Here is a 21,093-nt window from a genome sequence, read left to right as displayed (position 1 = left end):
TTACATCTAACTCAGGTGTTTGGTGCAGTATTTCTCAAGAAAAAAAAAAATGTGTGACGTGTTGTCTTATGTAAACAAAGTCGGAGCTGCTGGGCAGGTCTATCTCACTTTATGCTGTTCATTTACCCATTGTGACGCACAGATGTTCCAAACTCCGTTTTAGACGAGACTGACTTTATGACCAAAATTATCCTATTTACTCTTTGTAGTCATTTTTGACACTAGAATACATGTTTCTGACTCATATCAATGCCACATAGGCCATTTTCAGAGAGATTTGTTACTTTTTAAGGGCATTCACTCTTTATAACACACATCCCACAAAGTAACAACAACAAACTGGAACAGCAGTAACAATGAACCAGAAGTCCAGCTCCATACGTCATCCTTCCTGTCCCGTGTAGGGTGACCAAGCAGGCGGAGGAGAACAAGATGACAGCCAGTAACCTGGGCATCATCTTCGGCCCCACGCTCATCAAACCCAGACAGACGGACGCCGAGGTGTCCCTGTCCTCCCTGGTGGACTACCCCTACCAGGCCCTCATCGTGGAGCTCCTCATCAGACACTATCAGATGATCTTTGATGCCCCCGTCAGCCCCCTGCCATGGCCCCAGGGCCCCCCAGTCCCCTCTGAGGAGGGCTTCCCCTTGGAGGATCAGGACCCTCACCCCCGCCTCACCCCTCAGGAGAAGCAGCTCAGCAGACAGTCTCTGGTAGACATGAAGGAGGTGAGTGACTTGTCTGATCCCATATTAAAATGGAACTGAATAGAAATATGATAAGCCTATGTTATGGATCTAGCTTCTACTGATGAACAGTGATGACTCTCTTCTCTCTCTCTCTCTCCCTCTCTCCCTCTCTCCCTCTCTCCCTCTCTCCCTCTCTCCCTCTGTTTCCTGTCCCCTGTCCATTGCAGCAGAGCTGTAAATTGTTTAAGTGTCATTCCTCTATAGTCCCCTCCAACCATGCAATGGAGGAGGTCAGAGATGGGAACCCCAGGTCTGATGGGAGGGACTCTACCCCTGGTCAGTATTACTCCACTATAGCTGGACACCAATAGTACACTGTTCACGTCCTGAACTTTATTACTGACTGATCCTCTCTGTACTCTGTAGTGGTAGACGAGGACTTAGAGCAACTCAACAGGCTCCTGTCTGGCAGCGTCCCTGAGGTCCAGAGAGCAGGGGGAGAGAGGGGGATGGGGGAAAGGGGTCTCACCCGGGCCCACCACACCACCTCCCGGGTCCATCTCCGCCACCCCCGCTCCAAACTGGTCTCTCGGCCTTCCGAACGGCCCCTGAACCCGGCCCGAGGCGTGGATGAGAGGAACGCCAGGAACACCGCTGAGCAAGACGACGGGAACGGTACCGGGAGCGCCAGGAGCATTACGCGGGACCAGTCGATCGGGGAGGAGTCGGAGGATGAGAAGCCAAAGTCGAGGGCGGAAACCAGCCTCTACCGGAGCGCGTTCATCGACACGGGGACCTGGGACAGGCAGTACAAGCATTATGACATCACCCCCAGGACAGCTGAAATCAACCTGTCTACAGCAGACGAGTTGGCCAAGGACTCGACCAGAAGCCTTGCCACATCTGTACCATCATCCTCTTCCTTCAACTCCTTCGGGAGTGGTGGCTGCACCATCGCGGTGTGGCCGGGCAGGACTCTGAGAAGGGAGGAGAACGTGTGGGAGTACAGCCAAGAGCCCACTGTGTTCAGACCCCCCCGGACTCTACAGCCACCCCCTGGAACCTTCTACAATCCCCCCACGGGGAGCAAGGCCAATGCGCTAGGGGACGCGGGGCTGAAGAAGAACGTCACAGTAGCTACCAGCGCTGAGGAGGAAGAAGAGGACGATGATGGAGAAGAGATGGGTCTGGAGGTCTCTGAGGCCCCGCAGCAGGCTGATGGAGAAGAGATGGGTCTGGAGGTCTCTGAGGCTCCACAGCAGGCCCTGTCCCTGCCCCAGTCCCCCAGCTCCAGCCCTGAGAACCTCAGTCAGGAGGCCAAGCCCGTGTACCAGAGACTACGGCCCAGACGCTTGCAGGAGTTGGAGCACCGCGAGGCGCATCTTGTATGACCATCTCTAGTGCCATCACTCACTGGACGTCATTACAATTCATCAAGTCATCTTTCTTCTGTGACTTGGATTTAAATGATCAAATCTGTATAATATGTGCCATATTGTGTAAGAAAACAACACTAAAATAATTTCATGAACTGTGAAAGAAATGTCCCATGGAAGTGTTATATACACCTGTGGAAAAAATCTAGAGACCACTGCAAATTGTTATTAAATCAGCATCTCTACATGTATGACAGCCATTCCATTCCAGTGTCTGTTGAATTTCAACACAGGCACACCTCATTCTACTGAATTAGGTACTGATTAGGTGATCACCTGAACCAAATCTTATTTAACGAGGAAATGAATAAAAACCACTGCTGTGGTCATCACTATCCTCTTGCAATAGGACCAGCTGGATGGCAAAAACAGTGCTAATAGTACCTCAAAAGTAATATTAATAAAAAAATAACTATTGACCATGCCAAAAGAGTTGAAAAGGAATGTTTTGAGTGAGGAAAATAAGGGTTCAATTCTGGCTTTACTGGCAGAGGGATACAGTGAGCGTCAGGTTGCTTCCATCCTTAAAATTTCAGTGATGGCGGTTCATAAGAACAAGGTCAAGCTGCAGACATTGGGGACAACAAAGCTACAGACCGGCAGAGGGCGAAAACGACTCTCTACTGACCGGGATGACCGCCAACTCATTCGAATGTCACTCAACAACCATAGGATGACATCAAGTGACCTACAAAAAGAATGGCAAACTGCAACTGGGGTGAAGTGCACGACGAGGACGGTTCGAAACAGGCTCCTAGGGGCATTGCTAAAGTCGTGCAAAGCTAGAAAAAAGCCCTTCATCAATGAGAAGCAAAGAAGAGCCAGGCTGAGGTTTGCAAAAGACCATAAGGATTGGACCGTAGAGGACTGGAGTAAGGTCATCTTCTCTGATGAGTCCAATTTTCAGCTTTGCCCAACACCTGGTCGTCTAATGGTTAGACGGAGACCTGGAGAGGCCTACAAGCCACAGTGTCTCGCACCCACTGTGAAATTTGGTGGAGGATCAGTGATGATCTGGGGGTGCTTCAGCAAGGCTGGAATCGGGCAGATTTGTCTTTGTGAAGGACGCATGAATCAAGCCACGTACAAGGTTGTCCTGGAAGAAAACTTGCTTCCTTTTGCTCTGACATTGTTCCCCAACTCTGAGGATTGGTTTTTCCAGCAGGACAATGTGCAATGCCACACAGCCAGGTCAATCAAGGTGTGGATGGAGGACCACCACATCAAGACCCTGTCATGGCCAGCCCAATCTCCAGACCTGAACCCCATTGAAAACTTCTGGAATGTGATCAAGAGGAAGATGGATGGTCACAATCCAGTATGAAGATGTATGCACTCACTAACTGTAAGTCGCTGTGGATAAGAGCGTCTGCTAAATGACTAAAATGTAAATGTAAAATGTCACAAGCCATTAAACAAAGCCGAGCTGCTTGAATTTTTGCGCCAGGAGTGGCATAAAGTCACCCAACATCAATGTGAAAGACTGGTGGAGAGCAGGCCAAGATGCATAAAATCTGTGATTGAAAATATTGATTTCTGAACTCTTCCTAAGTTAAAACATTACTATTGTGTTGTTTAAAAATGAACATGAACTTATTTTCTTTGCATAATTCGAGGTCTGACAACACTGCATATTTTTTGTTATTTTGACCAGTTGTCATTTTCTGCAAATAAATGCTCTAAATGACAATATTTTTATTTGGAATTTGTTAGAAATGTTGTCAGTAGTTTATAGAATAAAACAAAAATGTTATTTTTACCCAAACACATACCTATAAATAGTAAAACCAGAGAAACTCATACTTTTATATTCGTATATTCCATGGTATCTGTTTTGGAGTTCCGCGTTATCTGTTTTGGAGTTCCGCGTTATCTGTTTTGGAGTTCCGCGTTATCTGTTTTGGAGTTCCGCGTTATCTGTTTTGGAGTTCCGCGTTATCTGTTTTGGAGTTCCGCGTTATCTGTTTTGGAGTTCCGCGTTATCTGTTTTGGAGTTCCTTGTTATCTGTTTTGGAGTTCCATGTTATCTGTTTTGGAGTTCCATGTTATCTGTTTTGGAGTTCCATGTTATCTGTTTTGGAGTTCCATGTTATCTGTTTTGGAGTTCCGTGTTATCTTAGTTAAATACACAACAATGTGTGTTATAAGTTACTATTCTAGGTTTCTCTGCTAAAGGTCTGTATAAAGAAAGCCACAGAATCAAAACATGCTTCTACGTAGTACCAATCACTCAAACTGTTAATGAAATAGTTCATTTCCCAAAAGTTAAATCCATGATTTGAGATTTTATGTACGCCATTTCTTACAAAATTGCTCAATACAAGGTCATGCCAGGACAGCATTTGTTTCTCTCTTTTAAACTGTGCAATTACTTTTTACTCAAAAGACGGCTGGGTCATTCCACGAAAAGACTGCCTTTTGCGTCCCTTTTGATATTTTAAGTAGAAATTGTGCACCGATATTTAATTTTAAAAGCCTGTTATATTAAATGTAGTGCCCTTTTTAATATAGACCACATGGAGAATTCAATGAATCTTAGACTTTGGATGTGAAATGATAGTGCAGACTGTCAGCTTTAATTTGAGGATATTTTCATCCATATTAGGTGAACCGTTTTTAGAAATTACAGCACTTCTTGTACATAGTCCCCCCATTTTAGGGGACCAAAAGTATTGGGACAAATTCACTTATGTGTATTAAAGTAGTCAAACGTGTTTAGTATTTGGTCCCATATTCCACAGCACGCAATGATTACATCAGGCTTGTGACTCTACAGATGTGTTGGATGCATTTGCTGTTTGTTTAGGTTGTTTCAGATGATTTTGTTCCTAATAGGAATGAACGGTAAATAATGTACTGTGTCATTGTTGGAGTCACTTTTATTGTAAATAAGAATAAAAAATATGTTTCGAAAACACTTCTATATTAATGTGGATGCTATTACGGGTATTCCTGAACGTAAAAGTTACAGACGCAAAAATATCACACCCACAGGTGATGCTTTATCAAACCTTTAACTGCTTGTGTTTCTCCTTTTTAACGTGGATGAGTACCTGGTCTTTATCCGTGGCCTGACACTTAGGCATTGTACTGTTTATGGAACGTGTCTGGACGTAAGTCAATGGAGATGTGCTACAAACCTACACTTAAACCAAACATCAAAACCTTCTCCTTTTAATGCATTTATCTGGAAGGTATCAACTGAAAAGCGTTTAACAATATTATTAGATGTCAGTCAGGTAGTTTCTTGCCTATCGTAATGTTATGATGTTCTCTTGTTGAAAGTGCTGTTTTAATCCTATCTATTATACTCTCACTTTGTACAGACTATAATTACCAGTATGTGCGTCATTCATGTCAATGGTATATCTGTCTATAATTTATAAATATTATCAACAAGGGTGTCTTTGCAGATTGTCTCCAATGTATTGAATCCCTTTCAGTACATGGGAACATACACATTTTACGCCTTTAAAAAAAAAACTTATTAAAATATAGTTGACAACTTCCAAACATGTTTCTGTAATCGTTTGTGATCCCACACCTACAGCTTGTCGATTAAACCAGGAATGTGAATAGAATAACAATCTCAAAGTGTTACACTCTGAAGTAGTCAGTGTCATGAAAAAAGCAGCCAGTGGTGGACAACATGTCAGTTCGTGCTGCAAGAGCTCTGATAGGTTGGAGGACGTCCTCCGGATGTTGTCATAGTTACTGTGTAAATCTATGGAAGGGGGTGAGAACCACAAGCCTCCTAGGTTTTGTATTGAAGTCAGGATAATGGAAACTAGCTGTCCTCCGGCTAGACCATGGTGCTACCCTACAGAGTGCTGTTGAGGCTACTGCAAAACAGTGTGTTTTAATCAATTATTTGGTGACGTGAATATATTTTATCAAAACAAAAAACGTTTATTTGTCCCCTTCCTCCTCTGAGGGGCCTCTACTAGCCTCAAGTTCGACGATGAAGGTAAAATATCTTGAAAAATATCTTGAAAAATATCTTGAAATAAGATAAATTACTTTTATTAAGCTTTCTTTAAGGTTAAAATAAGCAAAAAAGTATCTGCCAACGACATTAGATCATTTAGATAATTTACCTTGGCATTGCCATGCCGATGTGATGAGGATTCTCACACTGCTTATGAAAGCACAGCTCAGATCATGTGACCAGGATGCGTGCTACCTTTCTCCCTAAGCAGATCTTCTTCGGAGAGCTGAAGAATGGGAAACCAGCACAAAGAAACGCTTTAAAGACACCCTGAAGGCTTTAACCCCCTACGGTTGATATCCGTGCCTCTGTGAAAATCTAATTAGCATAATACAAAGATCCCCGTAAAAAAAATGCGTCTCAATCCACCACATCCGCCTATGTCGCACTTCCGCATCTGCAGAGTCGGTCTTCTCACAAAATCGTCTGTAGCGCCAGAACGGTTTGGCCTACAAACTATTATGAACACGATGGTGTTCTCCGTTTTGCTCTACGACCCCCGCAAGCGTATTGGGACTCGTCTGAAGTCGGTACAGCCGATCTGCCAACTTCTGTCTGTAGCGTCCCAACAGTTTGGGCTAAACACTAATATGATCATTCTGTGGACAGGCGAGACTCTGACAAACACGTCTAGTCTGTTATTTTGCTCTAGGATGCCCACAGGCCTCTGTCTTGTCTTGTCAATTACACACACCTGGTTCTTATCCCCTCATTAGTCTGTGTATAAGTGTTCCCTCTGCCCCCCTTGTCCTTGTGGGTGATTGTTTATTGTGAGAGTAGCTACTCGCACTTTGTATTGCTGGGGTAGATATTTCCCCTGTGCCTGTATATTGTTGGAGTATCCCGTACCGTGTATTGCCAGGGTAGATAGTTTCCCCTGTGCCTGTTTTCGTGTGTCGCTATCCAGCGTACTTGTATACGACGGAATAAACTTCCTACGGAATAAACTCTGTATTCGGTGATTTACCCTCCTGTGCCTGACTCCTTCTATCACAGTATTGGCTAATAGCAGTAAGGCCAAATACAAATTGACATCAAATAATACATTTTTTATATATTTTTTTTATACTTCAAGGGGTCTTAAAATTCTAAATCAAATAGCTAAATGATTATCGGTAGGACCTTCTTAAAACAATGCTATATACAGTTGAAGTCGGAAGTTTACATACAGTGAGGGAAAAAAGTATTTGATCCCCTGCTGATTTTGTACGTTTGCCCACTGACAAAGAAATAATCAGTCTATAATTTTAATGGTAAGTTTATTTGAACAGTGAGAGACAGAATAACAACAAAGAAATCCAGAAAAACGCATGTCAAAAATGTTATAAATTGATTTGCATTTTATTGAGGGAAATAAGTATTTGACCCCCTCTCAATCAGAAAGATTTCTGGCTCCCAGGTGTCTTTTATACAGGTAACGAGCTGAGATTAGGAGCACACTCTTAAAGGGAGTGCTCTTAATCTCAGCTTGTTACCTGTATAAAATACACCTGTCCACAGAAGCAATCAATCGATCAGATTCCAAACTCTCCACCATGGCCAAGACCAAAGAGCTCTCCAAGGAGGTCAGGGACAAGATTGTAGACCCACACAAGGCTGGAATGGGCTACAAGACCATCGCCAAGCAGCTTGGTGAGAAGGTGACAACAGTTGGTGCGATTATTCGCAAATGGAAAAACACAAAAGAACTGTCAATCTCCCTCCACCTGGGGCTCCATGCAAGATCTGACCTCGTGGAGTTGCAATGATCATGAGAACATTGAGGAATCAGCCCAGAACTACACGGGAGGATCTTGTCAATGATCTCTAGGCAGCTGGGACCATAGTCACCAAGAAAACAATTGGTAACACACTACGCTGTGAACGACTGAAATCCTGCAGCGCCCGCAAGGTCCCCCCGCTCAAGAAAGCACATATACATGCCCGTCTGAAGTTTGCCAATGAACATCTGATTGAGAGGAGAACTGGGTGAAAGTGTTGTGGTCAGATGTGACCAAAATTGAGCTCTTTGGCATCAACTCAACTCGCCGTGTTTGGAGGAGGAGGAATGCTGCCTATGACCCCAAGAACACCATCCCCACCGTCAAACATGGAGGTGGAAACATTATGCTTTGGGGGTGTTTTTCTGCTAAGGGGACAGGACAACTTCACAGCATCAAAGGGACGATGGACGGGGCCATGTACCGTCAAATCTTGGGTGAGAACCTCCTTCCCTCATCCAGCGCATTGAAAATGGGTCGTGGATGGGTATTCCAGCATGACAATGACCCAAAACACACGGCCAAGGCAACAAAGGAGGTCATTAAGGTCCTGGAGTGGCCTAGCCAGTCTCCAGACCGTAATCCCATAGAAAATCTGTGGAGGGAGCTGAAGGTTCGAGTTGCCAAACATCAGCCTCGAAACCTTAATGACTTGGAGAAGATCTGCAAAGAGGAGTGGGACAAAATCCCTCCTGAGATGTGTGCAAACCTGGTGGTCAACTACAAGAAAGGTCTGACCTCTGTGATTGCCAACAAGGGTTTTGCCACCAAGTACTAAGTCATGTTTTGCATAGGGGTCAAATACTTATTTCCCTCATTAAAATGCAAATCAATTTATAACATTTTTGACATGCGTTTTTCTGGATTTTTTTGTTGTTATTCTTTCTCTCACTGTTCAAATAAACCTACCATTAAAATTATAGACTGATCATGTCTTTGTCAGTGGGCAAACATACAAAATCAGCAGGGGATCAAATACTTTTTTCCCCTCACTGTACACCATAGCCAAATACATTTAAACTCAGTTTTTCACAATTCCTGACATTTAATCTTGGTAAAAATTCCCTGTCGTAGGTCAGTTAGGATCACCACTTTATTTTAAGAATGTGAAATGTCAGAATAATAGTAGAGAAAATGATTGATTTCAGCTTTTATTTATTTCATCACATTCCCAGTGGGTCAGAAGTTTACATGCACTCAATTTGTATTTGGTAGCATTGCCTTTAAATTGTTTAACTTGGGCCAAACGTTTTGGATAGCATTCCACAAGCTTCCCACAATAAGTTGGGTGAATTTTGGCCCATTCGTCCTGACAGAGATGGTGTAACTGAGTCAGGTTTGTAGGCCTCCTTGCTCGCACACGCTTTTTCAGTTCTGCCCACAACATTTCTGTAGGATTGAGGTCAGGGCTTTGTGATGGCCACGCCAATAGCTTGAATTTGTTGTCCTTAAACCATTTTGCCACAACTTTGGAAGTATGCTTGGGGTCATTGTCCATTTGGAAGACCCATTTGCGACCAAACTTTAACTTCCTGACTGATGTCTTGAGATGTTGCTTCAATATATCCACATAATTTTCCTTCCTCATGATGCCATCTATTTTGTGAAGTGCACCAGTCCCTCCTGCAGCAAAGATGATGCTGGCACCCCCGTGCTTCACGGTTGGGATGGTGTTCTTTGGCTTGCAAGAAACCCCCTTTTTCCTCCAAACATAACGATGGTCATTATGGCTAAACCGTTCTATTTTTGTTTCATTAGACCAGAGGACATGTCTCCAAAAAGTATGATCTTTGTCCCCATGTGCAGTTGCAAACCATAGACTGGCTTTTTTATGGTGGTTTTGGAGCAGCGGTTCTTCCTTGCTGAGCTGCTGTCAAAGTCGCGTTAATTCAAATCTGGTATCAGGAACAAAAGAGGTCAACACGACTTCTAAGGTATACTAATTATTTTAATTAATGCAAAAACCTTCAATGGTAAATATGATGTTTCGTATATACGGGCTCTCTGTGATGTCTCGCAGGACACTCCAGACAACTAACACATTGTTCCAGAAACAATACCCAAATACTCAGCCAGAGGGAGTTTCCCACTTCTCTGCTGGCCAATTAGAGTAAAGACTTGAGCTTGGTTTAAACTTTCTCAGCCAATCCGTTGATTCAGGGGTTGCTCTCATCTCCTCGGCGCCATTTGTTACACACTTCAGCCAGGCACAAGATTATCATAACAACCTATCATAGTGAGAAGAGCCAGCTCCCTTAGACATCATTCCTATGTCAAAGGAAGGCTCACAGATCACAAATAACTATTATAGTCTAGCATTTGAAGACACAATCCTTATCTTATTTTAACCCCTAAAACAGCTCTTCACATCAATCACAGCCTTGCCAGGTGTCACAGCCTACATTAGCCCAGTCAAGACTGCATTCTTTCTAAGTTAGTCATCCCATCAATTTAGGAGAATAATAAATCCCCAATACTGCCTTTCAGATTATGACGATATAGGACTCGTTTTACTGTGGATATAGATACTTTTGTACCTGTTTCCTCCAGCATCTTCACAAGGTCCTTTGCTGTTATTCTGTGATTTATTTGCACTCTTCGCACCAAAGTACGTTCAACGCTAGGAGACAGAACACGTCTCCTTCCTGAGCGGTATGACGGCTGTGTGGTCCCATGGTGTTTATACCTGCGTACTATTGTTTGTACAGATGAACGTGGTACCTTCAGGAGTTTGGAAATTGCTCCCAAGGATGAACCAGATGTGTGGAGGTCTACAATTTATTTGGCTTATTTCTTTTGATTTTCCGATGATGTCAAGCAAAGAGGCACTGCGTTTGAAGGTAGGCCTTGAAATACATCCACAGGTACACCTCCAATTGACTCAAATGATGTCAATTAGCCTATCAGAAGCTTCTAAAGCCATGACATCATTTTCTGGAATTTTCCAAGCTGTTTAAAGGCACAGTCAACTTAGTGTGATACAGTGAGTTATAAGTGAAATAGTCTGTCTGTAAACAATTGTTGGAAAATTTGCTTGTGTCATGCACAAAGTAGATGTCATAACCGACTTGCCAAAACTATAGTTTGTTAAAAAGAAATGTGTGGAGTGGTTGAAAAACAAGTTTTAATAACTCCAACCTAAGTGTATGTAAACTTCTGACTTCAACTGTAGCTTAGTAGAACACCACCCCCCAGGTTAGACAGGGCTTGGAGGCTAATGGGTTAACATCGATCTAAGGTCATGGGACAGCCTTTCTCAGGATCGTCCTACCTGGTGGAATGACTGCATGGCCGCTCACCACTCCAACACCATCATTAAGTTTGCTGTTGATGCGACAGTGGTTGGCCTGATCACCGACAACGATGAGACAGCCTATAGGGAGGTGGTCAGTGACCTGGCAGTGTGGTGCCAGGACAACAACCTCTCCCTCAATGTCAGCAAGACAAAGGAGCTGATCGTGGACTGCAGGAAAAGGAGGGCAGAGCACGCCCCCATCCACATCAACGGGGCTGTAGTGGAGCTGGTCGAGAGCTTCAAGTTCCTCGGTGTCCATATCACTAAGGAATGATCATGGTGCATACACACCAACACAGTACTGGCACCCCCTCAGGAGGCTGAAAAGATTTGGCATGGGCCCTCAGATCCTCAAAAAGTTTGTCAGCTGCACCATTGAAAGCATCTTGACTGGCTGCATCACCGCTTGGGATTACAACTGCTTGGCATCCGACCGTAAGGCGCTACAGAGGATAGTGCGTACCGCCCAGTACATCACTGGGTCGAGCTCCCTGCCATCCAGGACCTCTATACCAGGCGGTGTCAGAGGAAGGCCCTAAAAAATGTAAAATCACTCTAGCCACCCAAGTCATAGACTGTTCTCTTTGCTACCTCACGGCTAGCAGTACCGATGCACCAAGTCTGGAACCAACCTACCTCAATTAACTCGTACCCCTCCCTGCACATCAACTCGGGACTGGTACCCTGTGTATATAGCCAAGTTATCGTTACTCATTGTGTATTTATTATTACTTTTATTATTACGTGTTTTACTTTTCTATTATTTCTCTATTTTCTTTCTCTCTGCATTGTTGGGAAGTCTACCCCTGTTTCCGAAGCATGAGACTAATAACACTTGATGATTTAAATTGATGGGGAAGATCCTCTACGCACCAGACTGCCCCGCCTTCAGACATATCATCAGAAACGTATGGGAACTACCACAATGCATGTTTATCAGTGAAAGTATGTGGTAGACCAGGGATAATAATAATAATAATAATATGCCATTTAGCAGACACTTTTATCCAAAGCGACTTACAGTCGTGCGTGCATACATTTTTGTGTATGGGTGGTCCCGGGGATCGAACCCACTACCTTGGCGTTACAAGCGCCGTGCTCTACCAGCTGAGCTACAGAGGACCACACCAGCCAGTGATGGCATAACAGAATCTGCTGGATTTAATATTTTACTCTTCCTGGCTAAATGTAGCACTAGTAATCAGCAGACTAGAAATACACTGCTCAAAAAAATAAAGGGAACAATAAAATAACACATCCTAGATCTGAATGAATGAAATAATCTTATTAAATACTTTTTTTCTTTACATAGTTGAATGTGCTGACAACAAAATCACACAAAAATGATCAATGGAAATCAAATTTATCAACCCATGGAGGTCTGGATTTGGAGTCACCCTCAAAATTAAAGTGGAAAACCACACTACAGGCTGATCCAACTTTGATGTAATGTCCTTAAAACAAGTCAAAATGAGGCTCAGTAGTGTGTGTGGCCTCCACGTGCCTGTATGACCTCCCTACAACGCCTGGGCATGCTCCTGATGAGGTGGCGGATGGTCTCCTGAGGGATCTCCTCCCAGACCTGGACTAAAGCATCCGCCAACTCCTGGACAGTCTGTGGTGCAACGTGGCGTTGGTGGATGGAGCGAGACATGATGTCCCAGATGTGCTCAATTGGATTCAGGTCTGGGGAACGAGCGGGCCAGTCCATAGCATCAATGCCTTCCTCTTGCAGGAACTGCTGACACACTCCAGCCACATGAGGTCTAGCATTGTCTTGCATTAGGAGGAACCCAGGGCCAACCGTACCAGCATATGGTCTCACAAGGGGTCTGAGGATCTCATCCCTAATGGCAGTCAGGCTACCTCGGGCGAGCACATGGAGGGCTGTGCGGCCCCCCAAAGAAATGCCACCCCACACACCATGACTGACCCACCGCCAAACCGGTCATGCTGGAGGATGTTGCAGGCAGCAGAACGTTCTCCACGGCGTCTCCAGACTCTGTCACGTCTGTCACGTGCTCAGTGTGAACCTGCTTTCATCTGTGAAGAGCACAGGGCGCCAGTGGCGAATTTGCCAATCTTGGTGTTCTCTGGCAAATGCCAAACGTCCTGCACGGTGTTGGGCTGTAAGCACAACCCCCACATGTGGACGTCGGGCCCTCCTACCACCCTCATGGAGTCTGTTTCTGACCGTTTGAGCAGACACATGCACATTTGTGGCCTGCTGGAGGTCATTTTGCAGGGCTCTGGCAGTGCTCCTCCTGCTCCTCCTTGCACAAAGGCGGAGGTAGCGGTCCTGCTGCTGGGTTGTTGCCCTCCTACGGCCTCCTCCACGTCTCCTGATGTACTGGCCTGTCTCCTGGTAGCGCCTCCATGCTCTGGACACTACGCTGACAGACACAGCAAACCTTCTTGCCACAGCTCGCATTGATGTGTCATCCTGGATGAGCTGCACTACCTGAGCCACTTGTGTGGGTTGTAGACTCCGTCTCATGCTACCACTAGAGTGAAAGCACCGCCAGCATTCAAAAGTGACCAAAACATCAGCCAGGGAGCATAGGACCTGAGAAGTGGTCTGTGGTCACCACCTGCAAAACCAGTCCTTTATTGGGGGTGTCTTGCTAATTGCCTATAATTTCCACCTGTTGTCTATTCTATTTGCACAACAGCATATGACATTTATTGTCAATCAGTGTTGCTTCCTAAGTGGACAGTTTGATTTCACAGAAGTGTGATTGACTTGGAGTTACATTGTGTTGTTTAAGTGTTCCCTTTATTTTTTTGAGCAGTTTTTTTATTTTATTTATTTCACCTTTTATTTAACCAGGTAAGCCAGTTGAGAACAAGTTCTCATTTACAACTGCGACCTGGCCAAGATAAAGCAAAGCAGTGCGATTTAAAACAACAACACAGAGTTACATATGGGGTAAAACAAAACATAAAGTCAAAAAATACAACAGAAAATATATATACAGTGTGTATGAACGTCCAATGCAAATTCTCTTTCTCCACGACACTCTGAATTATGAAACACCCTGGAGGGCCTGAGTAGTCACCCAGAGGTGAGAGGGGAGACGACAAGCTTTGCTCTCCCAGGGAAAGTGCCTCTGCCCTGGGTAACGAGTCCAAGACGTCACCATCCTCCCCAGGTCCCCACTCTGGTTTCACCCTGGTTGCGTCCCAAAGGGCACCCTAACCCTAGAAAGTGTACTACAAGTACACGCACTATATAGGGAATAGTGTGGCATTTGGGACGTTTTATATTTGTCTGTTTTTATATTTGTCTGTTTTTATATTTGTCTGTCTGCTGCGTGACTGTGGAGCAGTCTGCCCTGTGGGATCCTGTGGTAACAGGGTGAATCAGTAGGCAATTGTCACCAATGGCTCCATTGTCCCTTTGTCACCGGAGATCTGACACATGCAGGAAAGAGGAAGGCTGTTGCTTTTCCACGCCTTTTTTTCCCCACTGCACTGTAATGTGTGGATCGTAGGCAACTAGAGGCTCAGTGTGTGTGTGTATTCTTGTACATGTGTACTGTGTGTGTGTGTGTGTGTGTGTCCATGTGTGTGTGTGTATTCTTGTACATGTGTACTGTGTGTGTGTGTGTGTGTGTGTGTGTGTGTGTGTGTATTCTTGTACATGTGAACTGTGTGTGTGTGTGTGTGTGTGTATTCTTGTACATGTGTACTGTGTGTGTGTGTGTGTGTGTGTGTGTGGGTGGGTGGGTGGGTGGGTGGGTGGGTGGGTGGGTGTGTGTGTGTGTGTGTGGGTGTTCATACTGTCTGAGCGTTCGTGAGTATGTGTGGGAAGAGGTGGGCCCTCAGGTCTTGGCATCCTTCCAGAACAGTGTTCAGATGGTCAGGGAGACTTGCCCTACGTCATACACTCTACTGGCATATCATACGGTCAGGGAGACTTGCACTCTACTGGTATATCATACGGTCAGGGAGACTTGCCCTACGTCATACACTCTACTGGCATATCATACGGTCAGGGAGACTTGCCCTACGTCATACACTCTACTGGTATATCATACGGTCAGGGAGACTTGCCCTACATCATACACTCTACTGGTATATCATACGGTCAGGGAGACTTGCCCTACATCATACACTCTACTGGTATATCATACGGTCAGGGAGACTTGCCCTACGTCATACACTCTACTGGTATATCATACGGTCAGGGAGACTTGCCCTACGTCATACACTCTACTGGTATATCATACGGTCAGGGAGACTTGCACTCTACTGGTATATCATACGGTCAGGGAGACTTGCCCTACGTCATACACTCTACTGGTATATCATACGGTCAGGGAGACTTGCCCTACGTCATACACTCTACTGGTATATCATACGGTCAGGGAGACTTGCCCTACATCATACACTCTACTGGTATATCATACGGTCAGGGAGACTTGCCCTACGTCATACACTCTACTGGTATATCATACATCAACAGCAACATGGTCAACTGAAACCAGTTGACTGGAGGAAACGTGTTTTCTTAACAGGCGATCTGCCATCAGTCTGCCACGGACAATCTAAGTGAAGCTTTCAATAGGCTACAGAGGCAGTCTGGGAAGTCCACTCTGTCTAAGTCATGTGATCTTAGTCTCATATGTGGTCAGTGTATTGGAATATGTGGTCAGTGTATTGGAATATGTGGTCAGTGTATTGGAATATGTGGTCAGTGTATTGGAATATGTGGTCAGTGTATTGGAATATGTGGTCAGTGTATTGGAGTTGTCCTATCAACGTTACCTCAAAATAATTGACCCGATTTTTGGTGTGAAATCACTTAACATTAACATCCCTCCACTCCTGATGTCGTAGTTACACCTCTATGAGATGTTAAAGTATTGTCAACTGTGGGGAATTGAGCTGTATGTCTTTGCACATTAGCCCCTGTATAAATTCTGATGTACAGTGTGTCTGCTTACTCCTGCATGGTTTCCTCCCCCATACCTTTCTCATGAGGGCTCTGGTCCCACCCTGTCCCAAGACAGATAGAGGCTCTGGTCCGACCCTGTCCCAAGACAGATAGAGACTTTGGTCCCAGCCTGTCCCAAGACAGATAGAGGCTCTGGTCCCACCCTGTCCCAAGACAGATAGAGGCTCTGGTCCCAGCCTGTCCCAAGACAGATAGAGGCTCTGGTCCCAGCCTGTCCCAAGACAGATATAGGCTCTGGTCCCAGCCTGTCCCAAGACAGATAGAGGCTCTGGTCCCAGCCTGTCCCAAGACTCTCATGTTGTTGTTGTTATCTCAACTCAATAACTCTTATCTCCCCTGTCTTGTCTCAATTCAATGGGCTTTATTGGCATAGGAAACATATGTTTACATTGCCAAAGCAAGTGAAATAGATAATAAACTAAAGTGAAATAAACAATAACAAATGAACAGTAAACATTACACTCAGAAAAGTTCCAAAGGAATAGAGACATTTCAAATGTCATATTATGGCTATATAGTGTACAAATAGTTAAAGTACAAAAGGGAAAATAAATAAACATAAATATGGGTTGTATTTACAATGGTTTTTGTTCTTCACTTGTTGCCCTTTTCTTGGGGCAACAGGTCACAAATATTGCAGCTGTGATGGCACACTGTGGTATTTCACCCAGTAGATATGGGAGTTTATCAAAATTGGGTTTGTTTTCTAATTCTTTGTGGATCTCTGTAATCTGAGGGAAATATGTGTCTCTAATATGGTCATACATTTGGCAGGAGGTTAGGAAGTGCAGCTCAGTTTCCACCTCATTTTGTGGGCAGTGTGCACATAGCCTGTCTTCTCTTGTCACGCCCTGACGTATGGAACTCTTGCATGTTGAGTCAGGGTGTGGAAATCTATGTGATGTATTCTATGTTTAGGATCTAGGTATTGTGTTTCTATGTTTGGCTGGGTGTGATTCCCAATCAGAGGCAGCTGTCGCTCGTTGTCTCTGATTGGGGATAATACTTAAGTAGCCTGTTTGCCTACCTTTGTTGTGGGATCTTGTTCATTTTTTACATTTACATTTTTAGTCATTTAGCAGACGCTCTTATCCAGAGCGACTTACAGGAGCAATTAGGGTTAAGTGCCTTGCTCAAGGGCACATCGACAGATTTTTCACCTAGTCGGCTCGGGGATTAGAACCAGCGACCTTTCGGTTACTGGCACAACGCTCTTACCCACCAAGCTACCTGCCGCCCTGTGTTGGGCTTGTATTGTGTACAAGCTACTGCTTATTATCTATCCTGTTGCCCAGTCACTTTACCCCTACCTATATGTACATATCTACCTCAATTACCTCGTCCCCCTGCACATTTACTCAGTACTGGTACATTTTACATTTACATTTTCGTCATTTAGCAGACGCTCTTATCCAGAGCGACTTACAAATTGGTGCATTCACCTTATGATAGCCAGTGGGACAACCACTTTACAATTATTATTTTGTTTTCTTTGGGGTGGGTTAAGGGGGGGGTGGGGGGGTGGGGGGGGGGGGTAGAAGGATTACTTTATCCTATCCCAGGTATTCCTTAAAGAGGTGGGGTTTCAAGTGTCTCCGGAAGGTGGTGAGTGACTCCGCTGTCCTGGCGTCGTACCCCGGGTACTCCGTGTATATAGCCAAGTTATCACCTCGTACCCCTGCACATTGACTCAGTACTGGTACTCCGTGTATATAGCCAAGTTATCACCTCGTACCCCTGCACATTGACTCGGTACTGGTACTCTGTGTATATAGCCTAGTTATTACCTCGTACCCCTGCACATGGACTCAGTACTGGTACTCCGTGTATATAGCCTAGTTATTACATCATACCCCTGCACATGGATTCAGTACTGGTACTCCGTGTATATAGCCTAGTTATTACCTCGTACTCCTGCACATGGACTCAGTACTGGTACTCCGTGTATATAGCCTAGTTATTACCTCGTACCCCTGCACATGGACTCAGTACTGGTACTCCGTGTATATAGCCTAGTTATTACCTCGTACCCCTGCACATGGACTCAGTACTGGTACTCCGTGTATATAGCCTTGTTATCATCACTCATTGTGTATTTATTCCTTGTTATCTTTCTACTATTGATATTTTTCTCTCTCTGCGTTATTGGGAAGGGATCGTAAGTATTTCACTGTTAGTCTACACCTGTTGTTTACGAAGCATAGTTTGGAGAGGTGAGCTGAGACCAAGTCATCCACATGATGAACCAGTATAGAGAGGTGAGCTGGTCAGGACTGGGCTGGGTTTGGACCAGGCTGGACTGGCCTGGGCTGGGATGGACCTGGCTGGACTGGGCTGGGATGGACCTGGCTGGACTGGGCTGGGATGGACCGGACTGGGCTGGGATGGACCGGATTGGAATGGGATGGGATTTGTATTCATGGTTTGATACTTTTCTATAGCTTTTCACCAGAATGTGCATTGTATTTCTCAATGCAAAATGCAAAATGTCAAAACTGGCAGGTTTTCTCCCCAATAAAATATCGAGCACAGTTCTCAGAACTGTTGCTTGTTTCTTTCCATAGATATGAATGAGTACCAGACAAGAACACCCTCTATGTGATATGAGCATACTATCGCTGTATGTCCTTCCATTGGCCTTCTAATTTGCCCCCTACAAAAGACATGTTAATCTGCTCAGGAGGGGAAGTGGGAGAACAACACGCAAAGCTGTCCGTCTCTTTTGTACCCCTTCACTGTCTCTCCTAGGACCCTCCATCTGAGTGGGCCAAACCGTATAGCTCTCCCCTCGCCCCCCCGATACTAATCAGGGTGAGTGGGTGAGGCCCCCCCCCCCGGGGGTAGTAGAAAGGGGTAGAAGGAGTGCACCCTGTTCCTCACTGTGTGGATCGCATGCCCTCTCTGTCTTTGTCTCCTGTGAGGCTAACAGCACTTCAGTGTGACAGAAGTAGATTAGCTACAGCTGTCAATCTGACCACCCTCTCTTTCAGCTCCGCCACAGTGAACGCGGTCTATGGAATCCCATGGGCTGCTGTACAGCACAGGAATGGGAGAACCTGATTGAAGAGCGTAGCAAAAAATGTGTCATTGGATGCTACGATGTACTGTAGGGGTGATGCTTTGCCAACTAATTAGTGTGTGTGTGTGTGTGTGTGTGTGTGATATTTTATGCAGTCTTATCAAGAGAATGTGTGTGTGTGTGTGATGGTGGTTGTGTTCATCTCAGTTGTTCCACCCTGGGCCTTACACATAGCCTCCGTGGTTGGCTCATTCAGACACGCTGTGGCTGCTATAGGAGGCCTGGTGGCAAGGTGTCAGAGGAGATGAGACTGGCCAATAGGAGGCCTGGTGTCGAGGTGTCAGAGGAGATGAGACTGGCCAATAGGAGGCCTGGTGTCGAGGTGTCAGAGGAGATGAGACTGGCCAATAGGAGGCCTGGTGGTGTGGTGTCAGAGGAGAGATGAGACTGGCAAATAGGAGGCCTGGTGGTGAGGTGTCAGAGGAGATGAGACTGGCCAATAGGAGGCCTGGTGTCGAGGTGTCAGAGGAGATGAGACTGGCCAATAGGAGGCCTGGTGTCGAGGTGTCAGAGGAGATGAGACTGGCCAATAGGAGGCCTGGTGTCGAGGTGTCAGAGGAGATGAGACTGGCCAATAGGAGGCCTGGTGGTGAGGTGTCAGAGGAGATGAGACTGGCCAATAGGAGGCCTGGTGGTGAGGTGTCAGAGGAGATGAGACTGGCCAATAGGAGGCCTGGTGGTGAGGTGTCAGAGGAGATGAGACTGGCCAATAGGAGGCCTGGTGTCGAGGTGTCAGAGGAGATGAGACTGGCCAATAGGAGGCCTGGTGGTGAGGTGTCAGAGGAGATGAGACTGGCCAATAGGAGGCCTGGTGTCGAGGTGTCAGAGGAGATGAGACTGGCCAATAGGAGGCCTGGTGGTGAGGTGTCAGAGGAGATGAGACTGGCCAATAGGAGGCCTGGTGGTGAGGTGTCAGAGGAGATGAGACTGGCCAATAGGAGGCCTGGTGGTGAGGTGTCAGAGGAGATGAGACTGGCCAATAGGAGGCCTGGTGGTGAGGTGTCAGAGGAGATGAGACTGGCCAATAGGAGGCCTGGTGGTGAGGTGTCAGAGGAGATGAGACTGGCCAATAGGAGGCCTGGTGGTGAGGTGTCAGAGGAGATGAGACTGGCCAATAGGAGGCCTGGTGTCGAGGTGTCAGAGGAGATGAGACTGGCCTAAGTGGCCCCTAAACCCCCCTGGGCTGTTCCCATGTTCACATCCACACACACTTGGCCCCAATTAAAACGTAGTGGAGGTGGTGGTGGCGGTGGGTATCAGTGTGTTTCATATAGAACTCTTCCTCATAAAGAAACCTAAATGATATTAAAGTATACTGTTACCCCTTCCAGTTTCAAATTTGTATTCATACCTACATGGCTTGACAGCAAAATACCTCCAGCTACACTAATACATAAATACCAAGAAAAGACCTGCTGTGGTTATGGTTACTTTTAGAGATGGCAGTGTATGATTGTCATTCCTCATTCATTTCCCCCTCATTTTGCAATCCTCTCTCTCTTTCCTCCCTTTCCTCTTCCCCCTATCCTCTCCCTTTCCTCCTTCCTCTCTCCTCCTTCCTCTCCCTCTCCTCCTTCCTCTCCCTTTCCTCCTTCCTCTCTCTTCTCCCTCTCTCTCCTCCTTCCTCTCTCTCTTCCTTCCTCGCTCCTCCTTCCTCATCCTTCCTCTCTCTCTTCCTTCCTCTCTTTCCTCCTTCCTCTCTCTCTTCCTTCCTCGCTCCTCCTTCCTCTCTCCTCATCCTTCCTCTCTCTCTTCCTTCCTCTCTTTCCTCCTTCCTCTCTCTCCTCCTTCCTCTCTTTCCTCCTCGCGTCCCCTAGCTTCATGCTGATGTTGAACTGTTGCTTCCCAATCTTCATGGATCTACTCTGTGTCTATGACGGTGAAG

The 21,093-nt window shown here is 45.6% G+C and overlaps 1 protein-coding gene across 4 annotated transcripts in view; it reads left to right on the top strand.

Moving 5' to 3' along the window:
* The window catches only part of LOC311121238 (rho GTPase-activating protein 29-like), a 79,676-nt gene extending 74,046 nt beyond the window's left edge, over positions 1-5,630 (top strand). For 2 of the 4 annotated variants that reach the window (XM_084195750.1, XM_084195752.1), the window contains 3 exons: positions 405-729; positions 918-1,026; positions 1,117-5,630. In XM_084195750.1, the coding sequence (XP_084051876.1) occupies positions 405-729; positions 918-1,026; positions 1,117-2,081 (1,399 nt within the window). In that variant the 3' untranslated portion in view covers positions 2,082-5,630. The remainder of the gene's footprint in view (positions 1-404; positions 730-917; positions 1,027-1,116) is intronic. The other 2 variants (XM_084195753.1, XM_084195751.1) reach the window with 2 other exon arrangements.
* Positions 5,631-21,093: the final 15,463 nt, after the last annotated feature.

Source organism: Coregonus lavaretus (assembly GCF_964263955.1).
Source record: "Coregonus lavaretus genome assembly, contig: HAP1_SCAFFOLD_337, whole genome shotgun sequence".
Classification (NCBI taxonomy): domain Eukaryota; kingdom Metazoa; phylum Chordata; class Actinopteri; order Salmoniformes; family Salmonidae; genus Coregonus; species Coregonus lavaretus.
The sequence above is the reverse complement of the archived record's forward strand: the minus strand, read 5'-3'. Positions and strand labels throughout refer to the sequence as shown.